This window comes from Manihot esculenta, chromosome 13, assembly GCF_001659605.2.
Source record: "Manihot esculenta cultivar AM560-2 chromosome 13, M.esculenta_v8, whole genome shotgun sequence".
NCBI classification, from domain to species: domain Eukaryota; kingdom Viridiplantae; phylum Streptophyta; class Magnoliopsida; order Malpighiales; family Euphorbiaceae; genus Manihot; species Manihot esculenta.
Window position 1 is genome coordinate 5,976,486 of NC_035173.2, and position 24,690 is coordinate 6,001,175.

At 35.3% G+C, this 24,690-nt stretch overlaps 3 protein-coding genes across 7 annotated transcripts; all 3 read right to left on the minus strand.

Moving 5' to 3' along the window:
- Positions 1-4,616: 4,616 nt before the first annotated feature.
- LOC122721471 (cell wall protein RBR3-like) lies at positions 4,617-7,115 on the minus strand. The gene is made up of 6 exons (XM_043949303.1): positions 6,800-7,115; positions 6,261-6,670; positions 5,875-6,189; positions 5,670-5,829; positions 4,990-5,267; positions 4,617-4,622 (listed from the first exon to the last, which is right to left on the minus strand). The coding sequence occupies exons 1-6, from the start codon at positions 7,113-7,115 to the stop codon at positions 4,617-4,619; spliced, it is 1,485 nt and encodes a 494-aa protein (XP_043805238.1).
- A 3,756-nt stretch (positions 7,116-10,871) lies between these two features.
- On the minus strand, positions 10,872-14,959 carry LOC122721536 (chloroplast envelope quinone oxidoreductase homolog). 2 transcript variants are annotated; one of them, XM_043949417.1, is made up of 5 exons: positions 14,612-14,959; positions 12,746-12,887; positions 12,438-12,529; positions 11,501-12,190; positions 10,872-11,314 (listed from the first exon to the last, which is right to left on the minus strand). In XM_043949417.1, exons 1-4 carry the CDS (start codon positions 14,675-14,677, stop codon positions 11,501-11,503), a joined length of 990 nt encoding a protein of 329 aa, XP_043805352.1. In that variant the 5' UTR covers positions 14,678-14,959; the 3' UTR covers positions 10,872-11,314. The 2 variants fall into 2 exon arrangements, with proteins under 2 accessions (XP_043805352.1, XP_043805351.1); XM_043949416.1 differs by lacking the exon at positions 10,872-11,314 and having other exon boundaries at positions 11,355-12,190; positions 14,612-14,958.
- A 3,366-nt stretch (positions 14,960-18,325) lies between these two features.
- On the minus strand, positions 18,326-23,421 carry LOC110629660 (chloroplast envelope quinone oxidoreductase homolog). Of its 4 annotated transcripts, none has more exons than XM_043949201.1 (4): positions 23,228-23,421; positions 22,891-23,038; positions 22,286-22,383; positions 18,326-19,275 (listed from the first exon to the last, which is right to left on the minus strand). In XM_043949201.1, the coding sequence occupies exons 1-4, from the start codon at positions 23,291-23,293 to the stop codon at positions 18,586-18,588; spliced, it is 1,002 nt and encodes a 333-aa protein (XP_043805136.1). In that variant the 5' UTR covers positions 23,294-23,421; the 3' UTR covers positions 18,326-18,585. The 4 variants fall into 4 exon arrangements, with proteins under 4 accessions (XP_043805136.1, XP_043805138.1, XP_043805137.1 ...); XM_043949203.1 differs by having other exon boundaries at positions 22,891-23,032; positions 23,228-23,419; XM_043949202.1 differs by having other exon boundaries at positions 22,286-22,377; positions 23,228-23,419.
- Between the last annotated feature and the right edge of the window lie 1,269 nt (positions 23,422-24,690).

Below are 24,690 nucleotides of genomic sequence, written 5' to 3' on the forward strand. Positions count from 1 at the left end.
CATAAAAGGGGAAGAGCTTCTGATATACTTGGCAGCCTCAGAACAGGCAATCAGCGCAGTACTAGTAAGGGTGGAAGAAGGAGAGCAGAAACCTGTTTTCTACATCAGCAAGGTACTCAGAGACACTGAGGTCAGGTACTCGAGCATTGAAAAATTGGCTTATGCCTTGCTGTTGGCAGTTCGGAAATTCAAAGTTTATCTGGAAGGCCACCAAGGAGTTGTGATGACGGACCAACCCTTAAAGAAGATCTTACGCAGGCCGGAAACTTCAGGACGGATGTTAGCATGGTCCGTGGAAATCAGCCCTTACTGTTTGGAGTACCGACCTCGGACAGCAATAAAATCTCAAGCGCTGGCTGACTTCATAGCAGAATGCTCATTCAACGAGGAGAAGGAAGAATCATCCTCGGAGATGCCTAGAAAGGAAGGAGAGCGAGAGCTTTCCCAAGAATTTAGCTGGAAGCTATATGTAGACGGAGCATCAGGATCTGAGGGCAGCGGCGCAGGGATAATGCTTAAGGGGCCGGAGGGTTTCAAAGTGTGTTATGCTTTACGGTTAGAATTCAAGGCTTCTAACAATATGGCCGAGTACGAGGCCTTGGTGAATGGGATGTTGGTAGCCTTGGAAGTAGGGGTAACCGACCTCGAAGTAAATAGTGACTCTCAACTGGTGATCAACCAGGTAACGGGGGTATATCAAGCCAGAGACCCCATCATGCAAAATTATCTTGATAAAGTAAAAGCCATAGAAGCCGAGCTCGCAGAACGGGGAGTTATTGTCAGATTTCAAAGAATACCTCGGGATGAAAATGAGGAGGCAGACCTGCTTAGTCGATTGACCAAAGAAGAATTAGAGCAGCTCCCTGACGAAGTATACATACAGCATATCCGCACACCTGCTTTCAAGAAGACAAACACGGTACTGCAGGTGGACCAGAGCCCAACTTGGATGAGCCCCTATCTGAAATATTTGGAGAAGGGCGAACTCCCTGAAGATAGAGACGAAGCCAGAAAGATAGCAGCTCGAGCTGCCAATTACCAAGTAATAAGGGGAACTTTGTACAGAAAGGGGAAGTCCAGCCCATGGCTCCGGTGTGTAAGTCCGGAAGAAGCTGCAAGGGTAATGGAGGAAATACATAGAGGCCTATGTGGGGCTCACGAGGGAGCAGGGACATTAGCTAACAAAATATTCAGGCAAGGATACTACTGGCCTACTGTTAAGAAAGAAGCAGAAGAGTTTGTCCGAAGGTGCGACGTATGTCAGAGATTTGCTAATGCCATCAGGACCCCTGCCACTCCTCAAGCAAGCATATCCAGTCCATGGCCTTTCTCACAATGGGGAATTGACATCCTGGGACCTTTCCCCAAGACTACGGGGCAAAGGAAATTTGTAGTAGTGGCTGTGGAATACTTCTCGAAATGGCCAGAGGCAGAAGCAATAGCAACAATCACAGCCAGAAAAATGATAGATTTTGTATGGGGGCATGTCATCTGCAGATTTGGCATACCTAGAGTGCTTATCTCAGACAACGGCAGACAATTTGACTGCAGCACCTTCAAAACCTTCACGACGAACATGGGCATATGGCATAAGTTCTCCTCCGTGGCCCATCCTCAGACCAATGGTCAAGCGGAAGTCACTAACAGAGCAATCCTCCAAGGATTAAAAAAGCGGCTGGACGGTGCAAAGGAAAACTGGGCAGAAGAACTCAATAGTATCCTATGGGCACTCCGAACTACTCCCAGAGCACCCACTAAGGAAACACCGTTCGCACTCGCTTACGGTACAGAGGCCGTAGTTCCAGTTGAATTACAGATCCCCACTCATCGAGTTCAATTTCTCAGTGAGGACACCAATGGGGACAAGTTAAGAAGCAACCTGGACGCTCTTGAAGAAGTTAGGGAAGAAGCACAAGTCCGAACTGCTGCTTATCAACAACGAGCGGCAAGATATTATAATCAAAAGGTCAGAGAAAGAAGCTTAAAGGTGGGAGACCTGACTTTAAGAAACTTGGAAGCTACAGGAAAAAGAGCAGCCGCAGGCAAGCTAGCACCGACCTGGGAAGGTCCATTCAAGGTGACAAAAGTGGTTAAGCCCGGGGTATACCGAATTGAAGATATGCAAGGAAACCCCGAGCCCCACGCCTGGAACATCCAGCACTTAAAAAGGTACTTCCCTTGAAATATATGTAAAGAAAAATATTGTACTCTGAAAGGCACAAATAAATAAAATAACGCCATTCTTTGCGCAATGATGTTATCTCCATTAAGAGTGTTACTTCTCTTTGAAAAAGAAAGAACAAAACTAGAAGACCGGGATCCCCAAGATCTCCCGGATACAAGACCAGGATCCCCAAGATCTCCTGGCGAAAGAAGACCTCCTTGAGACATAGAGACCTCCTGGAGGTAGAAGACCGGGATCCCCAAGATCCCCCGGACACAAGACCAGGATCCCCAAGATCTCCTGGCGAAAGAAGACCTCCTTGAGACATAGAGACCTCCTGGAGGTAGAAGACCGGGATCCCCAAGATCCCCCGGACACAAGACCAGGATCCCCAAGATCTCCTGGCAAAAGAAAACCTCCTTGAGACATAGAGACCTCCTGGAGGTAGAAGACCGGGATTCCCAAGATCTCCCGGAATTACAAGACCAGGATCCCCAAGATCTCCTGGCGAAAGAAGACCTCCTTGAGACATAGAGACCTCCTGGAGGTAGAAGACCGGGATCCCCAAGATCCCCCGGACACAAGACCAGGATCCCCAAGATCCCCCGGACACAAGACCAGGATCCCCAAGATCTCCTGGCAAAAGAAAACCTCCTTGAGACATAGAGACCTCCTGGAGGTAGAAGACCGGGATCCCCAAGATCTCCCGGAATTACAAGACCAGGATCCCCAAGATCTCCTGGCAAAAGAAAACCTCCTTGAGACATAGAGACCTCCTGGAGGTAGAAGACCGGGATCCCCAAGATCTCCTGGCAAAAGAAAACCTCCTTGAGACATAGAGACCTCCTGGAGGTAGAAGACCGGGATCCCCAAGATCTCCCGGAATTACAAGACCAGGATCCCCAAGATCTCCTGGCGAAAGAAGACCTCCTTGAGACATAGAGATCTCCTGGAGGTAGAAGACCGGGATCCCCAAGATCCCCCGGACACAAGACCAGGATCCCCAAGATCTCCTGGCAAAAGAAAACCTCCTTGAGACATAGAGACCTCCTGGAGGTAGAAGACCGGGAACCCCAAGATCTCCCGGAATTACAAGACCAGGATCCCCAAGATCTCCTGGCAAAAGAAAACCTCCTTGAGACATAGAGACCTCCTGGAGGTAGAAGACCGGGATCCCCAAGATCTCCCGGAATTACAAGACCAGGATCCCCAAGATCTCCTGGCAAAAGAAAACCTCCTTGAGACATAGAGACCTCCTGGAGGCAGAAGACCAGGATCCCCAAGATCTCCTGGCAAAAGAAAACCTCCTTGAGACATAGAGACCTCCTGGAGGTAGAAGACCGGGATCCCCAAGATCTCCCGGAATTACAAGACCAGGATCCCCAAGATCTCCTGGCAAAAGAAAACCTCCTTGAGACATAGAGACCTCCTGGAGGTAGAAGACCGGGATCCCCAAGATCTCCCGGAATTACAAGACCAGGATCCCCAAGATCTCCTGGCAAAAGAAAACCTCCTTGAGACATAGAGACCTCCTGGAGGCAGAAGACCAGGATCCCCAAGATCTCCTGGCAAAAGAAAACCTCCTTGAGACATAGAGACCTCCTGGAGGTAGAAGACCGGGATCCCCAAGATCTCCCGGAATTACAAGACCAGGATCCCCAAGATCTCCTGGCAAAAGAAAACCTCCTTGAGACATAGAGACCTCCTGGAGGTAGAAGACCGGGATCCCCAAGATCTCCCGGAATTACAAGACCAGGATCCCCAAGATCTCCTGGCAAAAGAAAACCTCCTTGAGACATAGAGACCTCCTGGAGGCAGAAGACCAGGATCCCCAAGATCTCCTGGCAAAAGAAAACCTTATTGAAACATAGAGATCTCGGTAAGGCAGAAGACCAGAATCCCCAAGATCTCCTGGCAAAAGAAGACCTCACTGAGACATAAAGACCTCAGTAAAAAAGAAGACCGGGATCCCTTAGAACTCCCGGGAAAACAAAATAAAGGATAGCCGGTGAGGCCCCAAGGTCACCCCGGCACAACCAGGATCTCGTAAGACCTCCGGAAAGTAAAAATAGTTGGTAAAGGACTTAAGGGCCTCCCAAAAATGTAAATTTCCCACAACTTTATGCAGGGACAACTTACAAAACTATATTTCCGACCTCACAAACACAGAGAGGTCCGGAGCTCCCAAGAAAAATTAAGGCTCCGACTTACTAAAGAGACGTAAAAGCTAAAGAAGTGCCAAAGACGAGCCCCCAGCTTGGAAAAACTTATCTCAAAAACTCAAGGTACAGAAGAAAAGGTCGAGCTCCCAGCTCGGACCAATATCCTTGAAAGCCCAAGACCGAGCTCCCAGCTCGGATAAATTCATATCCTCAAAAGATCAAGATACAAAGGCCAAAGAGAAAGGCCGAGCTCCCTCCATAGAAGGACTCATAAATCCTTAGAAAGGATACTAAGGCTACAATCAAAGCCATAAATCCTTAGAAAGGATACTAAGGCTACAATCAAAGCCTAAATCAGTTTATCTGGAACAAACATACAAAGTCACGACCAAGAAGGCAGAGCTAAAAGCAAACATACAAGTCGCCAATAAAAGGGTATGAGATTTAATCTCTCAAATTATTAGATAAGAGCCAAGCTCGCATCTCAAGATCAATTCAGAGTTTATGAATAGGGCACATAGTGTGTATGAAAAGTACGGATTCAAAGATACATGAAGAACAAGAATAGTAGGGGAAAAGAGGAAACTGATATTTCATTAAGATGACTATTACAATTTATCTCTCCGGCGAGGTGGGAGGATAAATAGTCCTTAAAGGACTTACATCAGTAAAGACACACTCGCCGGCATTACCCCTATTTACAGCCCTCTCTGAAGGCAGCTCGGTGTCCTTTGGGCCAGAGCTCTCAACATTAATGGTAGGGCCAACATCTGACCCAGGGTGGAGGCTTTCTTTCTCAGAATCAGGGTCATCTTCCCCCGACCCTAGCTCGGACCCCTCTGAACAAGACTCAGCTGGCCGATCTCGGTTCCTCCGGGAATCTCCTCGAGGCATAGGGAAATCATCCTCCCCATATAGCACTGACTCACCATCTGAGTCCACTTCACGCTTGCGAAGCTTGGCCAAAGGGATATCAGGAGCCTGTCTAGCTTCTCTTAAACCGCGATTGTAGCCAGTCACATACATGCGGAAGGCCTTATCAAGGATAGCCTTTTTCATCTCACCAGAAGCTCTAAACTCATCGAGATGTTCTTCACAGGCCTCAGCTACAAATTCCTTAAACTCAGAAGAGTCTTTGTAGTCCTGAAGATGAGCTTCACAGGCTTGTTCAATTTTAACCTTCAGCTCATCAGACTCCTGATACTCCGCTATATACTGTTCACGATTTAGCTGAGCCTTCCCCTCGGCATACTTTACCACCTCGAGCAGGGCTAAACATTTACGCTCCACAGCCCTGACTTCATTTTTAAGCTGTTGTTGGCGAAGATTGAACTCCACAGAACTTGCACCCAATTCCTGCTCAAGGACCTCCACCCGGGCTAGGGCACCTCCCTTCTGAGCTTTCACCTCATCCAGGTAAGCTTGAAGTCTTTCGAAATCAGCCTTTAAGGCCTCATGTTGGCGCTGGACTTCAGCTTTCTGGCCAATAGCATCATCCCTCTCCTGAAGAGCCGTTGTCATAGAGGACAGCTGTTTCACAACCTCTACACAACGAGCTTCCACTTCAGCTGCCCTCTTGTCAGTCTCCTGGAGAATCCCGCAAGTACGGGACAGCTCTGATTCCAGGGATTTGCTGTGCTCTGCTGCCTCAGCCGCTTTGTCTTCAGCCTTTTTAGTGGCTTCCCGCGCAGAATGTAACTCCACCTGGAGAGTCTGGATCTGCTCCCGGGCGGCTACCAGGTGACCTCTTGCGTCGCTGGTGGCAATCAGGTTCTCATCGCGACGCGCCTCTTCAATCTGGCGGTCCACGGACTCCCGGAGAGAGTGGTCGCGAGCATCAACTTCCATAAAAAGACCTGTCACCTGGTAAGAGAAGCCAACATTTAGGAAAAAGAAATAAACCAAACACAGAGAGAAATGAAAAAATAACTTACCATCAGGAGCATTTCTCTAATTGTGGATCCAAGCTCCTCACGAGAGCGAGATCGGAAGGACACCTGCTCTTTAGTCGAACTGGCCAGATGGCCAGTCAGAGCCAGAAGGCGAGGATCCAAAGCCTCTGTTGTTCCGCTGAACATTCGCTTCCTGAGAAGTGCGGCAACGGCACTGGCCGGAGACTCAGAGGTAATAGCTGACGGATCTAGAACGTCGACAGTAGGGGATGACGAAGGGACAGCAGAAACGCTTTTCCCTTTCCCAATAGGAGGAAGAGGTGGAGAAGGCCTGGCAGCAGTTCTGGGTTTCTTCCGAGCAGGAGAAGGGGCAGACGCTCCAGAAGGGGTTGAACGTTTCTCCCCAGTTTTTGGAGTGCCCTCAGGCTCAGTTCTCACAGGGGCAGGGGCACCTTCAACAGAAACCTCTGGGCTTTGATCCTCTAAGAGGATGATCTCCATCCCAGTCCCAGAGGTCTCTTTATCTTCAACAGGGGACTGAGACTTTCCCCATAACACCTCCTCAGCAGAATGGGCAACACCTTGCCCCACTTGTCCAGTAGCTTGGGCCTGCTCCACAATAGCTAAGGAAGTCTCCCTGGATCCTTCCGCAGGCGTCGAAGTTGAGCTCGACCCATCACGGTTAAATGGCCGAGCTGACTTGGAGCTGCGGGAGCCCGGCTTGAAAGATCGAGAAGCAGCCTTGACAGGAGGACGGCTGACCTTCTTGGAGGAAGCGGCCTGAGCCAGCTCTGCAGCAATCTCAACTACCGAACGCCCGTCCCCAAAGGCGTCAAAAATTGCATGCATATTCTCCCGAGACAGGGCAAAGCTCTTGGGGAATTTGATGTTATCCATTTTAACCTCAGAAGCTGCAAAAAGCAAGAAGTTATAAAGAGTCAGCATATTTTCTGATGTCATGAGCAAAGAAGAAACAGAATAACTGGACAAAACACTATACCCATGTCACGGATATCCCTAAGATTGGCAGCAAACATACACTTTTCGACATCATACTTCCTTTCAAAGGAAGTCAGTCGAAACAGTCCGACCTGCTCAATAAGACTCAATTCGGGCAGATCATTACAGCCCGGAAAGATCTCCCCCCACCTTAGGTCCACATCCCACGATCGGCAGGACCCTAGTTTCAGCTCCGCCACAAGGAAATTCTCTACCCATCCCTTTATAGAATCCTTGTAGCCCGTAAGAAGAGATAGCCCACTACGGGGGGAAAAATAATAGAAGTTTTGCTTCGCCCTAACCAGGCGGAAAAAAGTGACAAACAAACAGGCCGTAGGTGCGAAACCCCAACCCAGACAGATAGACTCAAAACAGGACATGAATAAAATGGAGTTTGGGGCTAACATCCGAGGAGTTACCCCGAAGTATTCGAAGACCTCAATGAAGAAAGGGGAAAAAGGCAATGGCAGACCAAATTCCCTTTGCTTTAGAAAAAATACTATACAGCGATTCTCCTGGGGATCGATCAAACCAGGAGGGGGAGGGTAAGGAAGAACTATCCTCTCATTCGGAAGAGGCGCTCGAATACGATACAGTGGAGTATCTAAGAGCCTCCGAGAAATGTGATCAGTTATATTGGAAGATGTAATATGCGACTCGAGGTTAACAACATCAGGAAGCTTTGAACTTGCCATTGAAGAACAAGGAAGCGTACCTGAGAACACAATAAGGTGAAAAACGCAGAAGGAGTCGCAGAAAGGCAGAGAACAGAAGAGAGCTAATTTCTTCAGAAGACAGAAGGAATTCGAAATGAAAGGCAATGATGAGACGGAACGTTGATCTGAACAGTTTTGTCTTGGAGCGGCGCGATCATTAAATGCTCTCGAAGTTTACCCTCTCAACGGTTAAGTAATAACCGGAGAGAAGGTAAAGGGGCAAAAGGATGATCGCTAGGCTTGTCTACATCTATCAAGGGCCAGGTCCGCAATGATAGCCCATCACTTAAAGGCCCAGGCAAGCCCAACTTGTTCGGACCTGATCTTCGGCCAAGACAACTTAACCCACAAGATTCATCACTTCACCACATTCGTGGTAAGTATCAAGGAAATAGAAGGAAAAACTCAAAGAGGCAAGCAGATGAAAGCATGATAAAGGTTAGACCTACTCATCACATAGAATTTGACTTATAGTTAAAGCAAGGGTTACGCAATCGGAAAGAGACGACAAGGGTACCTCGGATCTATACTGAGCTGAGAGCTTAGAGTCCAACTCATCAGAAGCCGAGCTCATAGGTCGGATTAGTCCAGCTCGGACAACGTGACTTGAGAGCTCGGCCAGATAAAGGAGACTCATAGCTCATTTCACTAAGTAAAGACAGAACTCTTAGGTCGGTAAGTCCAGCTCGGACAACATGACCTAAGAGCTCGGTCAGTTAAAGAAGACCCAGAGCTCATTTCACTAAGCAAAAGATAGAGCTCTCAGGTCGGATGGTCCAGCTCGGACAACACGACACGAGAGCCCGGCCGAATGAAGGAGACTCAAAGCTTAACTCATCGAAATGAAGACCAAACTCACAGGTCGGCCAGACAGTCCAGTTTGGAAATACGAGAGCCCAGTTGGCTAAATGGATCCGAAGTCCGGCTCACGAGTACAGTTAGTTCAGCTCGGAAAAAACAAATTTCAGTAAAAGCTACGAAGAAAAGCAGTTTCAGTACTCCATCCATGGTAGAGAAAGAACAACTCAAGTATGAACGAAAACGAGAACTTCATTAAAAGAAAAGCACATTACAGCACGTTACAAAGGCCTACACTACGGGACGAAAGACTATCCTTAAAGGATTTACATAGCCACATGCATCATCATCAACAATTACATCGTTATCACCTATCCTACTACTTCGGCCTTCGGTTCGGAGAAACTCTCGCAGCTCGATATGTGAGTTTGGCAGAAAGAGCTGCAGAAAGCCAAGAAGTTAATCCTCATAAGCGTTTCCCGTGGATCCTCTGTAGGTCGGCATTCGGTTGCCCAAGTGTGATACGCGTGACAAACTCACATGTCATATGCTGTGTGTATATCACGCATAAAAAAACACGGGCTTCAGATTACGACCTCAGAAGGATCGCCGGGCTAACATGTGAAGGTACCAGCAGAAGCTTGGCTGAGTGTAGCAGATCTCAGTCTCGCGTAATACTGGTACTTCACATCGAAGAGACTAATAATACTGGTGCTTCACATCAAAGAAAACAACAAACCGAGCACTTGAGCCCCTTCCATTTATACCCAAAGAAGACAGCAACGGGGGAGGTCGGCCAGACGACCTGGGTAAAACAGTTTCAGCAGCTTGCCGAATGGTCCCACCTTTCGACTGCCATACCAGAAGGATCTTCAATACACCACCCAGACGCCTTAGAGGTAACATCAAATCTTCAAGAATTTTGAACTGACCCATTTTTATCTCAGGAACTGCAAAAATTTCAAAACATGGACAAGTCAGAAACAGTTCTCTCTTAAAATGATAAGAGCAAAATCAAAGCAAACCTCTGAGACACAAGGCAATCTGTTTGAAGAAGGCGTCGAATAGACCTACCACAGATGAAGCAAGAATTTCTCGCTTCAACAGAAGGTTCAAGAATGAAGAAAAGTTAGCGCTGATATATACTTGGAGCCTGAGGACTCAGCACGGGGCAAAGCTACACTAGACTCTAAGCTAGTGATGTCAGATTTTTAAAAGATATTCACGGAAAAGGAAAGAAAGGAGATGTCCAGATAATGATGACAGGAAAGCAAAGGCGGCGGAGGACAAGAAGAATAGAGAAAAGACAGAAAGAGGAAAGAGCATATAGAGTTCAGAAACTGCGCAACGACTGAAAGATGAAAGGATGTTATTAAGGCACCTGAACCCGAACAGACGCGGTCATAATGGTTCTTGATATTCACCCCCTCGGCAGTTGGGGCAATAACTACCGAAAAGGTGAAGGGGCAATTGATGACCTCTGGATTTCCCTCACTCCGGACCAGGGGCTTGACCACAACCTAAGGCCCATGGCGTAGGGGCACACACACTTGATATACATAACAAGCCTGGATCATCCAACCTTCAAGACCGGGCTCGATCCATCTTCCTCACTGAAGCCGGCCCGGCCCACACGACGCAGGCCTTTTCCACTCAGGCTTAGCGCCCGGCCCAACTCTCAGTCCAGCCCAGGATCCAGAATAATATTCACCAGACAGCCTGGCAGATCCGCTCGAACGTACGCACGAGGAGAATCAGAGGCCGTTATGCATGGAGCAGGCGGCTGATACCCTAGTACTTCCGAATCCGCATGGCAGAGACGCGTGGCCCAATCCTGGAGAGACCTTTACACGTCACCAGCAAGCAAGACAATGTATAAAAGAGGAGTCCCCTCCTCAGAAAGTTTAGGCCTTATTCTGTAACAAAAAACCCTGGAAAAACCCTATTCTATACAAAAAACTCTGGAAAAACCCTATTCTATTGGATCTCAGATCATCAAAAAGTATAAATTAAAAATTAATAAAATACTAAATTAAATAAATAATTTTAGATTTTAATCAAAATTAATTTAAATTAATAGATAAAATCATGATAAATTTTAAATATTTGATTTGATTATTTAACATTGAAAGTTAAGATATAAGATAAAAACGTTTAAATTATTTGAATTTTTAGAAAATATAAACCTTACGTGTCTTATAAAATGTGGCAAGGTCCCTTATTTGTTAAAACATCAAAATTTTAATTTATAAAATAGTGCGTAGGTAAGGTACATTTTACCGCATCTTAAAACCCTAATACACATTGGCTTGGGAGTCCAAGGAATCCCAACACCGCAATGGATCACTTCGTCATGCTTCCTTCTGGATAAGCTCTTCAGAGTTGCCCCTTCTTGAATTCTGTAATCAAGAACCTAATCAGCCCCTAAACTCTTTACAAATTCTATGCAGCATACCTGCACCACCCGAGGTTTAAGTCACCAGAACATTTTCTCGTTTGCCTCTCCGATAACGCTTTGATTCCAACAGAATGATGCGATGGAGTTTTCACCTTCACTTAGCTCCATCCTATCAAAACTGTCCTTTGAAGTACAACCAAAGCCATGAAAACAAACAAAGACAAATTAGAACAATTCCCCATCACTTGCACAAGCACAAAATAAAGAGAAATACATAAACGCCTCAGATCAATGTTCTTGAATCCGCATGGCCCAGATGCACAGCATGTATAGTAGTAACATTTTTAACAATTTAAGGACAAAACACTTATCTAAGGCTCCACAATGATCTTCCCAGTAGCACGGCCACTAATACTCTTAGCCCAAGCATCTTCAGCGTTGCTCAAGGGATGCTGCGAGTCTATAACTGGCTTAAGCTTCCCTTCCTTTACCAGTTTAACAAGATACTCCAGGTTCTCAGTCTTGGGAGACAAGAGCAGGGGTATCAGCTGCTTCTTCGAGCAGGTAACTTTCTTTACAGCAAACTTCAGCATGGTATTAGCGCCAGGAGTGATGTCTATAACCTTGCCATTTTCACTCAAATTAGGGTGAAAGGTACTCCACAGAATCCCAGTAGCGCAATGGATCACTGCATCATACTTCCGTCCAGATGGGCTCTTTAGAGCTGCCCCTTCAGGAGTCCTGTAATCAAGAACCTCATCAGCCCCTAAACTCTTTACAAACTCAATGTTACGGGCTCCACAAGTGGCTGTCACATGTGTGTTTCCAAGCTTTGCTAGCTGAACTGCCAAGTGACCCACTCCACCTGAGGCAGCAGTTATCAGAATGTTTGCCTGCATGTCGCTGCCATCAAGCTTGATCCCAGCAGGCTGAGTGAGAGCCTGATAGGCTGTAAGCCCAGCAACTGGTAAGGCCGCCCCTTCTACTGCTGAAACTTCAGGTGGCCTTGCAACTGTCAAGCTCTCCTTAGCCACTGCAAACTCGGCTAGTCCACCTCCAACCTGCGGTTAGTGTTAGATAACATAAATAATTACAGAAGAAAGATTGAAACAGGTAAAAAGTAAATTAGTATAGTGTATATAATAGGTTAAATATCAAATCGAGGCAACTGTGCCTTCAGTTTAGCCAAATAGTTGATGAACAAAAGTAACTAACATCTAATGCAAATTTATAATAATAAAATTTCAATTAAATTTCACTATCAGCAAAACTTAAATACCATGAATCAATCAATGATTAAGCACTTACAGCAACGCTAATTTTAGCCACAACTTTATCACCAATTTTGAAGTTTCTTACTCCAGGTCCAACCTCCAAAACTTCTCCTGCCACATCAGTACCTATTGCAACAACAAAAAGAAAAAATTAAGGGGAAAAGCCCTCAATTTAATTGAAAAAATAATTTATAGTCCAGCGGCTAAAAGATTTCCAAAAATAGTTATAGCCACGTACCCAAGCTGAACCAAACAACCCTCTAAATTACAGTCATGTTAACATTATTGAGAAGAATCTGCTAGCCTTCAGAATCTAAAAAGAGGGATTCTCATGGGTTATACCTGGAATATGAGGTATTTTACGAGGCAAAAAAGGCCGCAACAAACCCTTTTGAACTTTCCAATCAATTGGATTTATACTTGTTGCTTCTAATTTCAGCAAAATTTCATCCTTCCGTGGAGTTGGGACTGGAACTTCGACATGCTGCAACAACCAAAAATTTTCTGCTCCATCAAACCACTTTAAACCATTTTCAGTGGATCCATAAGTAATTCAAGTTAATGAATTTAACAAAAGTTACCAAAAAAAAAACTAAGTTGAATTAAATTCCACATAATTTCTTGTTTAGTTTACATTCAGAATTGAAATTTATTTGCACTCAATTCATATATTATTCTCAAGAGTAAAGTGTATATGTATGTTTATATATAATTACATATATAGTTTTAATTACAGAAAAAATTTGAGTTTTTTTTTTTTTTTTTTTTTTTTTATAACTAAAGGTATCTCCAAATTTATTGACTGAATTATGTCTTCCAGTGATAATTTATTTTATGTATTTTTATGTATGAGAATCAAATTCTCGACTTCACTTAAAGGAGAAAGGTATTGAATCATTCATCTCAACCCACCTTGATATACGAGAGTTATAGATATTCAATAGTTAGTTTAAATTAAATTTGAATCCAAACTATTTTCATAATTATAACATATTCGTAGTTAGTTTTATAATCAAATTCAATCAAACTAAATCATGTCTTTCCGATAATTTATTTGAGACTCCTCTGATAATTATGGGTATTCAAGGATTAATTTGGATCAAATTTGAATGCAAACTATCTTCATCCATTATAATACATTCATTAGTTAGTTTTATAATCAAATTTAATCCAAATTATATTTTTTTTATTAGTTAATTCAAACAATTTACTAGCTCCATATTCCATCTACCTATTAAAGTTAATTTACTAATTAATGATATACTAATTATAAAATATGATGAAAAATCATTACTAATATAATAAAAGTATAATTGAAAAATATATATTAAAAAATATTATAAAAATTAAATAAAAATAAAATAATTAAATTTAGATATTATATTTCAAATAATAATAAAGAAAAAAATATCTAATTAATTTTATAAATTATATACTTTTAAATCTTGTAAACTAAAAAAAACTTAATTTCAAAATAAAAATTATAACTTTAATTTTAATTTATAAAAATTTAAAAAATTCTAATTTTTCCATCTCTATGATTTTTTTTATTAAAAGGACAAAAACGAGCTATCTGATTTTTTATTTTACTTTTATTTTATTATTTTTTACATATAAAATATTAAAATTTAAAAAATAAATAAATTAATTTATAAATGTAAAACTTATTAATAATTATACTATTTAAGGAACCATTTATAAAAATATATAAATTAATTTCAATTAAAAATATAAAATTATTTTATTAATTAAATAAAATTTAATGACTAAATTTAAAAATATATGAATTAAAATATAATTTTCATTGAATATCAAAAATAAATTATAAATTTTTAATAATATTTATTAGTATTTAATAAAAAATTTCACTTTATGACAAGTATAAAAGTATATGACCTTTTATTATACCAATTAAAGTATATACTCTACTTGAAAACGGACTAAATTATAAGATAATTTTTTTAAAATTATAAAAAAATATCCTAAAATTTTATTATAGGTATTTTAATTCATCAAATATTATTAGTAACTTTTGTGAAATTGTTTTCAAATTCAAATTTTATTATACAAAATATAAAATTTAATTCAATTAAATTTTATAAAATTTTAAGAATTGAAATTAAACCATGTAACTGTTTCAATGCCAAATAGAAGAATAATAATCCGCTAATGCTAAGTAATACAAGTCAAATTCAAATAAGAAATGACCTTCAAACCAGCGGCTCCTCCACCATACTTATTATATTGAACGGCGCGCATTAGCTTCCCCGCCATATCCAGAAGAAGCGAAGCCGTGTGGACAGAAAAACAAGCGTTTGCAGGAAAACAAGTGAGAGAAGAAAAGTAGTAGCAGATGGGCGTTGTCGGGGGATTTTATTAAAATGGTGTAAAAAAATGTTATAGTGGTGATCGGCGGAAATGGCTTCCACTGATTAAACACGCAGAAGTCTTTTTTTTTTTTTTTTTTTTCTAAATTATGAGTGATGTCTGGCAGAGGAATCTGTCAGCCATCAATAAGGCTACCGCTGGAAGCCATGGTTACCTTTTTTTTATTTTTTTATGTGATTGATGGCTGGCAGAAATTAAAGGTTTTTAAATTCTGCCAGCCATCAATTAAAGGGATTTTTTTAAAATTATTTTTTAATTATTATCATATAAAATTTTATTAATAATATAATTATTAATTATTATTTAAAAATTTATAATTTAATCTTTAATTATTATGAGTCTATTTTTATATTTTTAAAAATATATTAAAATATTTTTTTTCTATTAATTAAGTAATTTTTTATTATCTTTTTCATTAAAAATAGATAAATAATAATAAAAAAATTTTTAAATCTAATTTTATTCTCAAATAAATTCCTTATTTAGTTCTCGCATATTACTATTATTAATAAGTCAGTTCTTATATTTTCAGAAATCTATTAAAACGTTCTTATCTTTTCTCATAGATATTAAAATGTCCTTATTTTTTTATATTTATTAAAATATTCTTTTTTTTGAAATATCTATTAAAATATTTTTATCATTTTTTTCAATCAACGAAATAGTCTCTCATCCTTCTTATTGTCCTCCTCTTTAAACAAAAAAGATTACGATGAAGGAGAAAAAAAAGAAAAAAAATTACGATAAAAGAGAAAAAAAAAGAGAAAAAGAAGAAGGAGGAGGAGAAGAAGAAGATGATGATGAAGAAAAAGAATTTCCTCCTCCTCTTTGAAGAAGAAGAAAAAAAGAAGAGGAGGAGAAGAAGAATCTCAAGAATCAAAGAAGAACAGGAAAAAAACAAACAAAAAAAGAAGAGGAGAAGGAGGAAGAATGAAGAAGAACGAGGAGGAGGAGGAAAAAAATGGAATAATTTAGTTTTTTGCTATACTTTTAACAATAAAAATAAATGAAAAAACTATTTCGTTGATAAAAAAAAATAAAAATATTTTAATAGATTTTTAAAAATATAGAAACTGACTTGTTAATCCATAAATTAAATTGTAAATCTCTCTTATTATTTCTTAAGCAACTAATCAACGATAAAAGTGTAACTTAAAAAATTATTATGATTGTTATCATTATTATATAGAATTTATTTAATTATATTATTTAATATAATTTTTATAATAAAAGTATATTTTTATAATTATTATTTACAATATACTTTATTAAAAAAAGGTAAATGAAAAAAAAAAGTTTATTTCCCCAAAGAGAGGATATTCATTGCAGCCACTGAAGAGCCAGAGAAGAAATTACAAAAGTTCATTTGCGCCAAAGGATTATCTAAAAAGGAAGCATCCAACAAGCTCTTTCTAGCTAAACCATGAGCTGCTGAGTTTCTAGACCTGTTAGCATGAATGAAAACAACTGAAAAATGAGAAGAAAATAAAACATTAATGTCCTAAACAATTCCTTGAATGAAAAGAAAGGATGAAGATCCTTGAATGGCTTGAATAACAGATAGTGAATCCCCTTTAAAGATCACCCGGCTGCAGCCTCTTTCTTTTACTAGGATAACAGCTTCTCTACAAGCCATGCCTTCAAGAATTAAAGGATCAACAATGCCCTGAACATGCTTACCGATCCATCCATGAGGCTGCCCTTGGCTATCACGAGCTACAGCTGCAATGGCACCAAAATTGGATTTGGTATTGACCACACCATTGAAATTAATTTTCATACAACCATGGGGTGGAGGACACCAGGCCAGCTGCTGAGATCTGATGGGTTGCCATTTGAGGATGTGATGTCACCTCCAAAAGTACAAATAAATTCCTCCCAAGAGTAAATGGTCAAAGTGATAAGGAATAAGATGATCTCTGAAGACAAAATTATTTCTACTTTTCCAAATATTCTATAAAAAGGAAAGCCATCAAAACTACCAAATTGTTGTTATCTTGGGAATCAACAAAGGTTATTATTGCTACTTCCTTCATGTTTCAATCCATGATAATTTCATATTCCATATTCTTACTTTGAAAACAAAATTCCAGTGATGTTGTAAATATTTTCAAAGATTCATTGCTTACAGGTGTTGATTTATTGCTTCAATTTCATACCTGTAACGTGTTTGATGAAATGTTCCTCTTTGTTTCATATTACAAAATTGGCATGAGATACTTTAATGGAGACGAAGAACTGCAATCCAGAATGCCTGGAAGGTGATCGATGAAAGGCTTCTTTATTTTCATGGTATAAAGTTAAGTATGAAATATTGTAATGGATATTATGGCTGAAATATTTTCAGGCTCTTAAATTTTATGCACTTTATTTTTTTATAAAAATTAATAAATAATAATTATTTTAGTTAAATTTTTTTATTAATTTTTAAATTATACTATTTTTAATATAAAATGAATATGTTAATTGAAAAAATAAAATTATTATTAATAATATATTATTTGAACTAAATATTAGATATCTTTTGTATTCTCATTTAAAAAATAAATAATTAAAGTGAGTTATATTGATAATAAAATAAAATAAAATAAAATTATAATAGTTAATTTATCTATTAAATAAAAAATAAAATTTTAAAATATTTTAAAAAAATAAAAATAGATAAAAATTATAGAATAGAAAGTGTATATTTTTAATTTAATAAATATATTTATAGTTTTTATATGTAATTTCACTTTATTTTGAATATGAAAACTATATTTTTTTATTAATATATTAATTAAATAAATTATTAATATAATTTTGTAGATGTCTCTAATTATTTTCTAGCAGATAATAACGACAGGAGATATCTTCAATTATTGCTGGTCCCATTTCAAAAAAAAAAAAAAAAAAATTATTGCTGGTCCTACCAATAAGTTAAAAAATAAATAAGAAGAATTAAAAAACAAAAGCCTACCATGAAAAAGAAAGATAATGGAAATCTTAATGAGATTGAGACACCTACCCCATCACAGCCCATGCAATGTAATACATTATCATTTTGGAAATAATAATAATAAATAAATAAATAGCAAATTTTATAAACAATTATAATTATATTTATAAAAACTATTTATATAGATTATATAAACTTAAATGTTAATAAAGGGATTTCTATATTTATGTACCAATTTAATTTTTTTGAATGAATTTATATTTTAAATTTTGTTGAAATATAAAAAAAAATTTAATAAAAGAACATAGAGTTTGGATAGTAATGATATTTTTTAAATATTTTGTTGTTGCTTTTTATAATTTAATTCATTAAATTTTTAAGTAAAAAGCATAAAATTTTATATAATAATAATTAAATAAATTATAAATTCTACTTCCATTTTATTTTTAATTTTATAAAAATATTTATTAATTAATTTCTTCATATCAAAATATATTTTGAATATACTGTTTAATAGCTAAAAATCTAAAAATAATCAGGCAGTAAATTAATGAATTTTTTAAAATCTCAAAAATATTTTAATTTATTTTTTAAAATGAAAAAACTAATTTCTCCCATCATGCTTGATTCCATCCAATCAAATACCATGTCCTTTGAAGTACAACCAAAGCCATGAAAACAAACAAGCAGAGTCTGAAGACAAATTACAACCATTATCCATCATTTACACACACACACACACAAAATGAAGAGAAAAACATAAAAGCCACAGATCCATGTCCTTGAATCTGCACGGCCCAGATGCACAACACGTATAGTAGTGACATTTTTAACAATTCCAGGACAATACTTTTATCTAAGGCTCCACAATGATCTTCCCAGTGGCACGGCCGCTTATACTCCTAGCCCAAGCTTCTTCAGCCTTGCTCAACGGATGCTGCGAGTCTATAACTATCTTAAGCTTCCCTTCCTTCACCAGTTTAACAAGATACTCCAGGTTGTCAACCTTGGGAAACAAAAGCAGCGGTATCAGCTGCTTCTTCGAAAAGGTAACTTTCTTCAGAGCAAACGTCAGCAAGGTACTAGGGCCAGGAGTGATGTCTATCACCTTCCCCTTTTCACTCAAATTAGGCTCAAAAGTACTCCAAGGAATCCCAGTGGCGCAATGGATCACTGCATCATACTTCCGTCCAGATGGGCTCTTCAGAGCTGCCCCTTCAGGAGTCCTGTAATCAATAACCTCATCAGCCCCTAAACTCTTTACAAACTCAATGTTACGGGCTCCACAAGTGGCTGTCACATGTGTGTTTCCGAGCTTTGCTAGCTGAACTGCAATGTGACCCACTCCACCTGAGGCGGCAGTTATCAGAATGTTTGCCTGCTTGCCGCTGCCGTCAAGCTTGATCCCAGCAGGCTGAGTGAGAGCCTGATGGGCTGTAAGCCCAGCAACTGGTAAGGACGCCCCTTCTGCTGCTGAAACTTCAGGTGGCCTTGCAACTGTCAAGTTCTCCTTAACCACTGCAAACTCGGCTAGTCCACCTCCAACCTGCGTTTAGTGTTACATAACATAAATAATTACAGAAGAAAGATTGATACAGATAAAAAGAAAATTAAGCTTTTTTCCAATTTAGGGCTAAAAATTTTTAGTTTGTGAATTTAGGATTAGAAAAAACGTATTTATGTATTTAGGATCGGAGTGGCTGATGGTTGTTTGGCTGGTGCTGTTTCTAGCGCCGCTTAAAGAGGCGCTAACACATGATTTAATTTTTTTATTTTTAATTATTAATATATTATAATAAAATATTTATATTATATTAATTTAAAAATATTATTTATATTATATTTTTAAAATAATAAATATTTTTTTATAATTTTAATATAGTAATATTTAATAAATTTTATTATTAATTTTTAAATAAAAAATTATTGATACTATATAATTTTAAAATTTTATTTTATTGTAATTAGATGTATAAAAATAATTTGATTGCGATTAGATATATTAAAATAATTTATTATATAATATATATTTATATAATATTAAATTTTTATTATTATTTTAATATATTAATATTGCGATTAAATAGTTTGAGCAATTTTGTATGTATTTAATCACATGATAATGATAATGTTATTTAATAACCCTCTAAAACACTGAGACAAATTAAAAATAGTTATTATATTTTATAAAAGTATTTTTAATATATAAGAGTTTAATAGTCTTTAAAAATAGTTATTATATTTTATAAAAGTATTTTTAATATATAAGAGTTTAATAGAAAAGACTGCACATAAAAAGCTATTTATAATTATAATATTATTCTGTTATTAATCATATACAACATCATTTCATTAAATTAATTACTTACTTTATTTATTTTTTCTATTTATTAAATTATAAATAATTAAGTAATCGCATAAAATATTTAAAATTATTATATTATCTAGATGTTATATAAAAATACTAAAATTATTTATAATTTATTAAAAAAAATAAATAAATTAATTTAATCAAAGAATAAATTAATTAAATTTATTATATTTAATAAATTATAAATAATTGAGTGTTCACATACAATATTTAATCACATCATACTTTTATTCTATAATTTGAAATATTAATATATTTTATATATTAATATTTAAATTAAAAATATTAATATTATTCTATAATTATATGTATTATCATAAAATTAATATTATTATTATTATATAATAATATATGACTGCACAATATTACCATAAAATTAAAATATATTATAAAAAAATTTATTATTAAAAAAATATAATATAAATAAAATTATTAAATTAATGTAATATAAAAAATAATATATTAATTAATTTATATTATTATAATATTTTAATAATTAAAAAAATTAAAAAAAAATTATAATCTGGCGCTATTTAAAGGGCGCCGCTGTGAATATGCCAAACTATTTTTAAAAATAAATAAATAAATAAATAATGACCTGGGCTGACACCATTTAGAGCAGCGTTAGGGAATGATTTAATTTCTTTTATTTTTTTAATTATTAATATATTATAATAATATATTTATATTATATTAATTTAATAATAATATTTATATTATATTTTTATAATAATAAATATTTTTTATAATTTTAATATATTAATGTTTAATAGATTTTATTATTAATATTTAAATAAAAAATTACTGATATTATATAATTTGAAAATTATAAAATTAATATTATATTCTGATTAGATATATAAAAATAATTTAATTATATTATATATATTTATCTAATGATAAAATTTTTTATTATTTTAATAAATTAATATAGTAATTTTATAATTAAATATTATCAATAATTTTATATATATTTAATGTTATTTCATAAATTTAGAAAGTATTAAAAACAGTTATAAATAGTTATTATATTTTATAAAAATATTTTTAATATATAAAAATACTATAAAAGCTAATCATAAAGAAATGCATAAAAAATATTTAGAATTATAATATTATTTTGCTATTAAATCTATACAAAATTATTTAATTGAACTAATTACTTTATTTATTTATTTATTTTAATAAATTATAAATAATTTATATAAAATATTTAAAATTATTATATTATTTTATTATTAAATGTTATATGAGAATACTAAATTATTTATAATTTATCAAAAAGAAATAAATTAATTAATTAATCTACTTACAGAAATAAATTAATTAATTAATCTATTATTTTTGATAAATTATAAATAATAAGGTGATCACTTATAATATTTAATCACAACATAATTTTATTCTATAATTCTAAACAGCAAATCAATAAAAAATAAATTTAATTTTATAATTTTAAATATTCATATTAATTAGTTTATTTTTTTATTGATTATTTAAATTACAGTATAATTTTATTTTATGATTCTAAATAAGAGTGTAATAAAAAATAAATTTAATTTTTATAATTTTAAATATTTATATTAATTAATTAATTAATTTATCTATTTTTTTATTAATTATTTAATTTAGTACTTTTATATATATATATTTAATAACAGTAAATAAATTTATAATTAGTATTATTTAATTATAATATTATAATTAATAAAATATATTATAATTAACAAAATATATTATAATAATATATTAAATTAATATAATATAAATATTTTATTATAATATATTAATAATTAAAAAATAAATAAATCACGGTCTAGTGACGCCAGATCACAATTTAAAAGAAAAAAAAAATAATGTTAAGCGCCGCTTAGAGTGGCGCCAAGACTTAGCGCCTATTTAACAGGCGCTAAATATCTAGCCTTTTCGAATGTCATCTCGTACCTCAATTTCAAATTTATAAATATTTTTTTTTAACTTCAAATCTATAAATTAAAAATCTTACATCCCTAAATTCGCAAAAAAACCCAAAAACATTAGTATAGTATATAGACAGGTTAAATGTCAAATGAGGCAATTGTCCCTTCAGTTTACCCAAATAGCTTATGAACATTTGGCTGGCTTCAGAAATAGAATTGCTTGCAAAACTTAAATATGATGAATCAATTAATGATTAAGCACTTACAAAATGGCTAATCTTAGCCACAACTTTATCACCAACTTTGAAATTTTTTACTCCAGGTCCAACCTCCAAAACTTCTCCCGCCACATCAGTACCTGTTGCAACCAAAAAAAATAAGGGTAAAAGATCATTTTGTAGCTCCACAAAACTTTACATCCAACCATGCTACTTTGTGCGGATTGGCCTCCTACACGAACAAACTAAGACATTAACAGACCAACATAAGGTCCAAGAATATAACATTCCTGAATCAGACAGACTTGCCAATGACTTGGTGAAGGAATAAGATCAAAGAGAAATTGTTTGCAGTCATTAAGTTTTATATATAATTATCATCAACTATAAACAATAGATCATGTAAAATATTACTAAAGAAAAAAAAGAGAGAAAGCTCTCAATTCAATTGATAAATTAATGTACAGTCCAACTGCTAAAAAATAACCGTTAAGATACTGGGGACAAACGGCAAGTAGTTGTAGCCACATACCCAAGCTGAACCAAACAACCCTCTAAATCACAGTCATGTTAACATAGTTGAGAACAATCTGCTAGCCTTCAGAATCGAAATATGACCAAAATCTAAAAACACTTTTGAATATGAGTTATACCTGGAATATGAGGGAATTTACGAGGCAAAAGAGGCCGCAACAAACCCTTTTGAATTTTCCAATCAATTGGATTTATACTTAGTGCTTCTAACTTCAGCAAAATTTCATCCTTCCGTGGAGTTGGGACTGGAACTTCAACATGCTGCAACTACCAAAAATTTTCTGCTTTATCAAACCACTTTAAATCATTTTCAATGGATCTATAAGTAATTCAAGTTAAAGAATTTAGCAAAAATTACAAAAAAACCTAACTAACAGTTTCAATACCAAATATAAGAATAATAATAAGCTAATGCTAAGTAAAAGTAGGAGAAGCCAAATTCAAATACAAACTGACCTTCAAACCATCGGCTCCTCCACCATACTTATCATATTGAAGAGCGTGCATTAGCTTCCCTGCCATATCCAGAAGAAGCGAAGCCGTGTGGATAGAGAAGACAGGCGTTTGCGGGAAGACAAGTGAGAGATGAAAAGCAGTAGCATATGGGTGTTGGGAGTGGCCATTTATGTTGATATTTGGATTAATTTTGTCCCAATAATTCTGCAAAAATTTACAATACATATATATATAAAAGCAATGTGTTTTATATTTTAATATTATAATTCCGCTATCTTATCTTTTATTCAGATGGTCCCCACTATGTTTTGTCTAGAAAAATTAAACAAAAGAAATAAAAAAAAACTAAAAATTTTCATTTCGCAATTTAAATTTTAATATTTTTTTAGTTGAATTTTTTATAAAATATTTTTAATTTTATTTCAATTAAATTTTATTTTGATTCACTTTTTAATTCTAAAATTTCAATAATTATTTTGTCTGAATTTTAATTAAATTAACATTTGAATTTGAACTTATAAAAAAGAAACTAAAAATTAAAATTAAAAAAATATTTTAATTTTACTTTATTTTTTTATGAAAAGCTAAAAATAGTACTTTTAAATATTAACCTATAATTTTGAGTCTTTTTAAATTTTAATTTAAAAAAAAAAAAGACTATCCATTTTCTTAAAAGATAATTTATGACCACTTGATCAAGAAGTTTTAAAAAAAAAAAAAAATCCTTTGGATTAAGGAAACCCTATATACACCTCCTAGTTTTACTGTTTAAGGGGAATTTGGGGAGTGATATGAAAATTTTTAACTAGAGAATTTTTTGTTTGGTTCCTTTTTAATTCTGTCCAAACCGACATTTCTCTTCCCTCCCAAAACGCCTCTAGTCTTGCCGTTTTATTCATCTTCTTCCCTGCTGAAGCAGTCGATCCTCCTCAACACCTCTTCACTCAGACACCAACTCTATCTTCCCTCCTGCTTACTCAAGAATTTGACCGTATATTTGGATATTTTGAGGTTTATCGTATCGTGGTATCAATTTTTCATTTTAAGTTTTTATGGAATATAATAATATGAATTGAGTTTTAATGAACTCTAATATGCAACAGTTTCACTTCTTCAATTCGAAAAATGTAATGTTGAAATTGAAATACTTAGTAAAACTTACAAGTAAATTAAATATAGAGAGTAATTAGAATTATTATTATATAATTTTAAAAGTATAATGAATTTATAATAATATTATTTATTTAAATAAAATAAATTTTCCATTAAAAATTAAAATAGTTTACCATAATAACTACTAATTTGCCAAAACTAAAGAGTGGGAGTCCCAATCATAAACCCTCAACCAAAACACGATATTAATAAGTCTATATTGATAAGGATAAGTTATATCTTTAATAATAAGGATAAATTATATTTTCAATTTATTTTGTTATACAGCTTGTAATCTATCTGTAAGCTAA

Excerpts from the sequence above, each read along its gene's own strand:
- LOC122721471 (XM_043949303.1), bottom strand. The coding sequence starts at position 7,115 with ATGGATAACATCAAATTCCCCAAGAGCTTTGCCCTGTCTCGGGAGAAT. Across the intron at positions 6,671-6,799 it reads TACTGGACAAGTGGGGCAAG|GTGCCCCTGCCCCTGTGAGA; the intron begins GTGTTGCCCATT and ends TTTCTGTTGAAG. Across the intron at positions 5,830-5,874 it reads CTGAAGTGGAAGCTCGTTGT|GAGAGGGATGATGCTATTGG; the intron begins GTAGAGGTTGTG and ends ACGGCTCTTCAG.
- LOC122721536 (XM_043949417.1), bottom strand. The coding sequence starts at position 14,677 with ATGGCGGGGAAGCTAATGCGCGCCGTTCAATATAATAAGTATGGTGGA. Across the intron at positions 12,888-14,611 it reads GAGGAGCCGCTGGTTTGAAG|CATGTCGAAGTTCCAGTCCC; the intron begins GTCATTTCTTAT and ends TGGTTGTTGCAG. Across the intron at positions 12,191-12,437 it reads TGGCTAAAATTAGCGTTGCT|GTTGGAGGTGGACTAGCCGA; the intron begins GTAAGTGCTTAA and ends CACTAACCGCAG.
- LOC110629660 (XM_043949201.1), bottom strand. The coding sequence starts at position 23,293 with ATGGCAGGGAAGCTAATGCACGCTCTTCAATATGATAAGTATGGTGGA. Across the intron at positions 23,039-23,227 it reads GAGGAGCCGATGGTTTGAAG|TTGCAGCATGTTGAAGTTCC; the intron begins GTCAGTTTGTAT and ends AATTTTTGGTAG. Across the intron at positions 22,384-22,890 it reads TAAATTCCCTCATATTCCAG|CAACAGGTACTGATGTGGCG; the intron begins GTATAACTCATA and ends TTTTTTTGGTTG.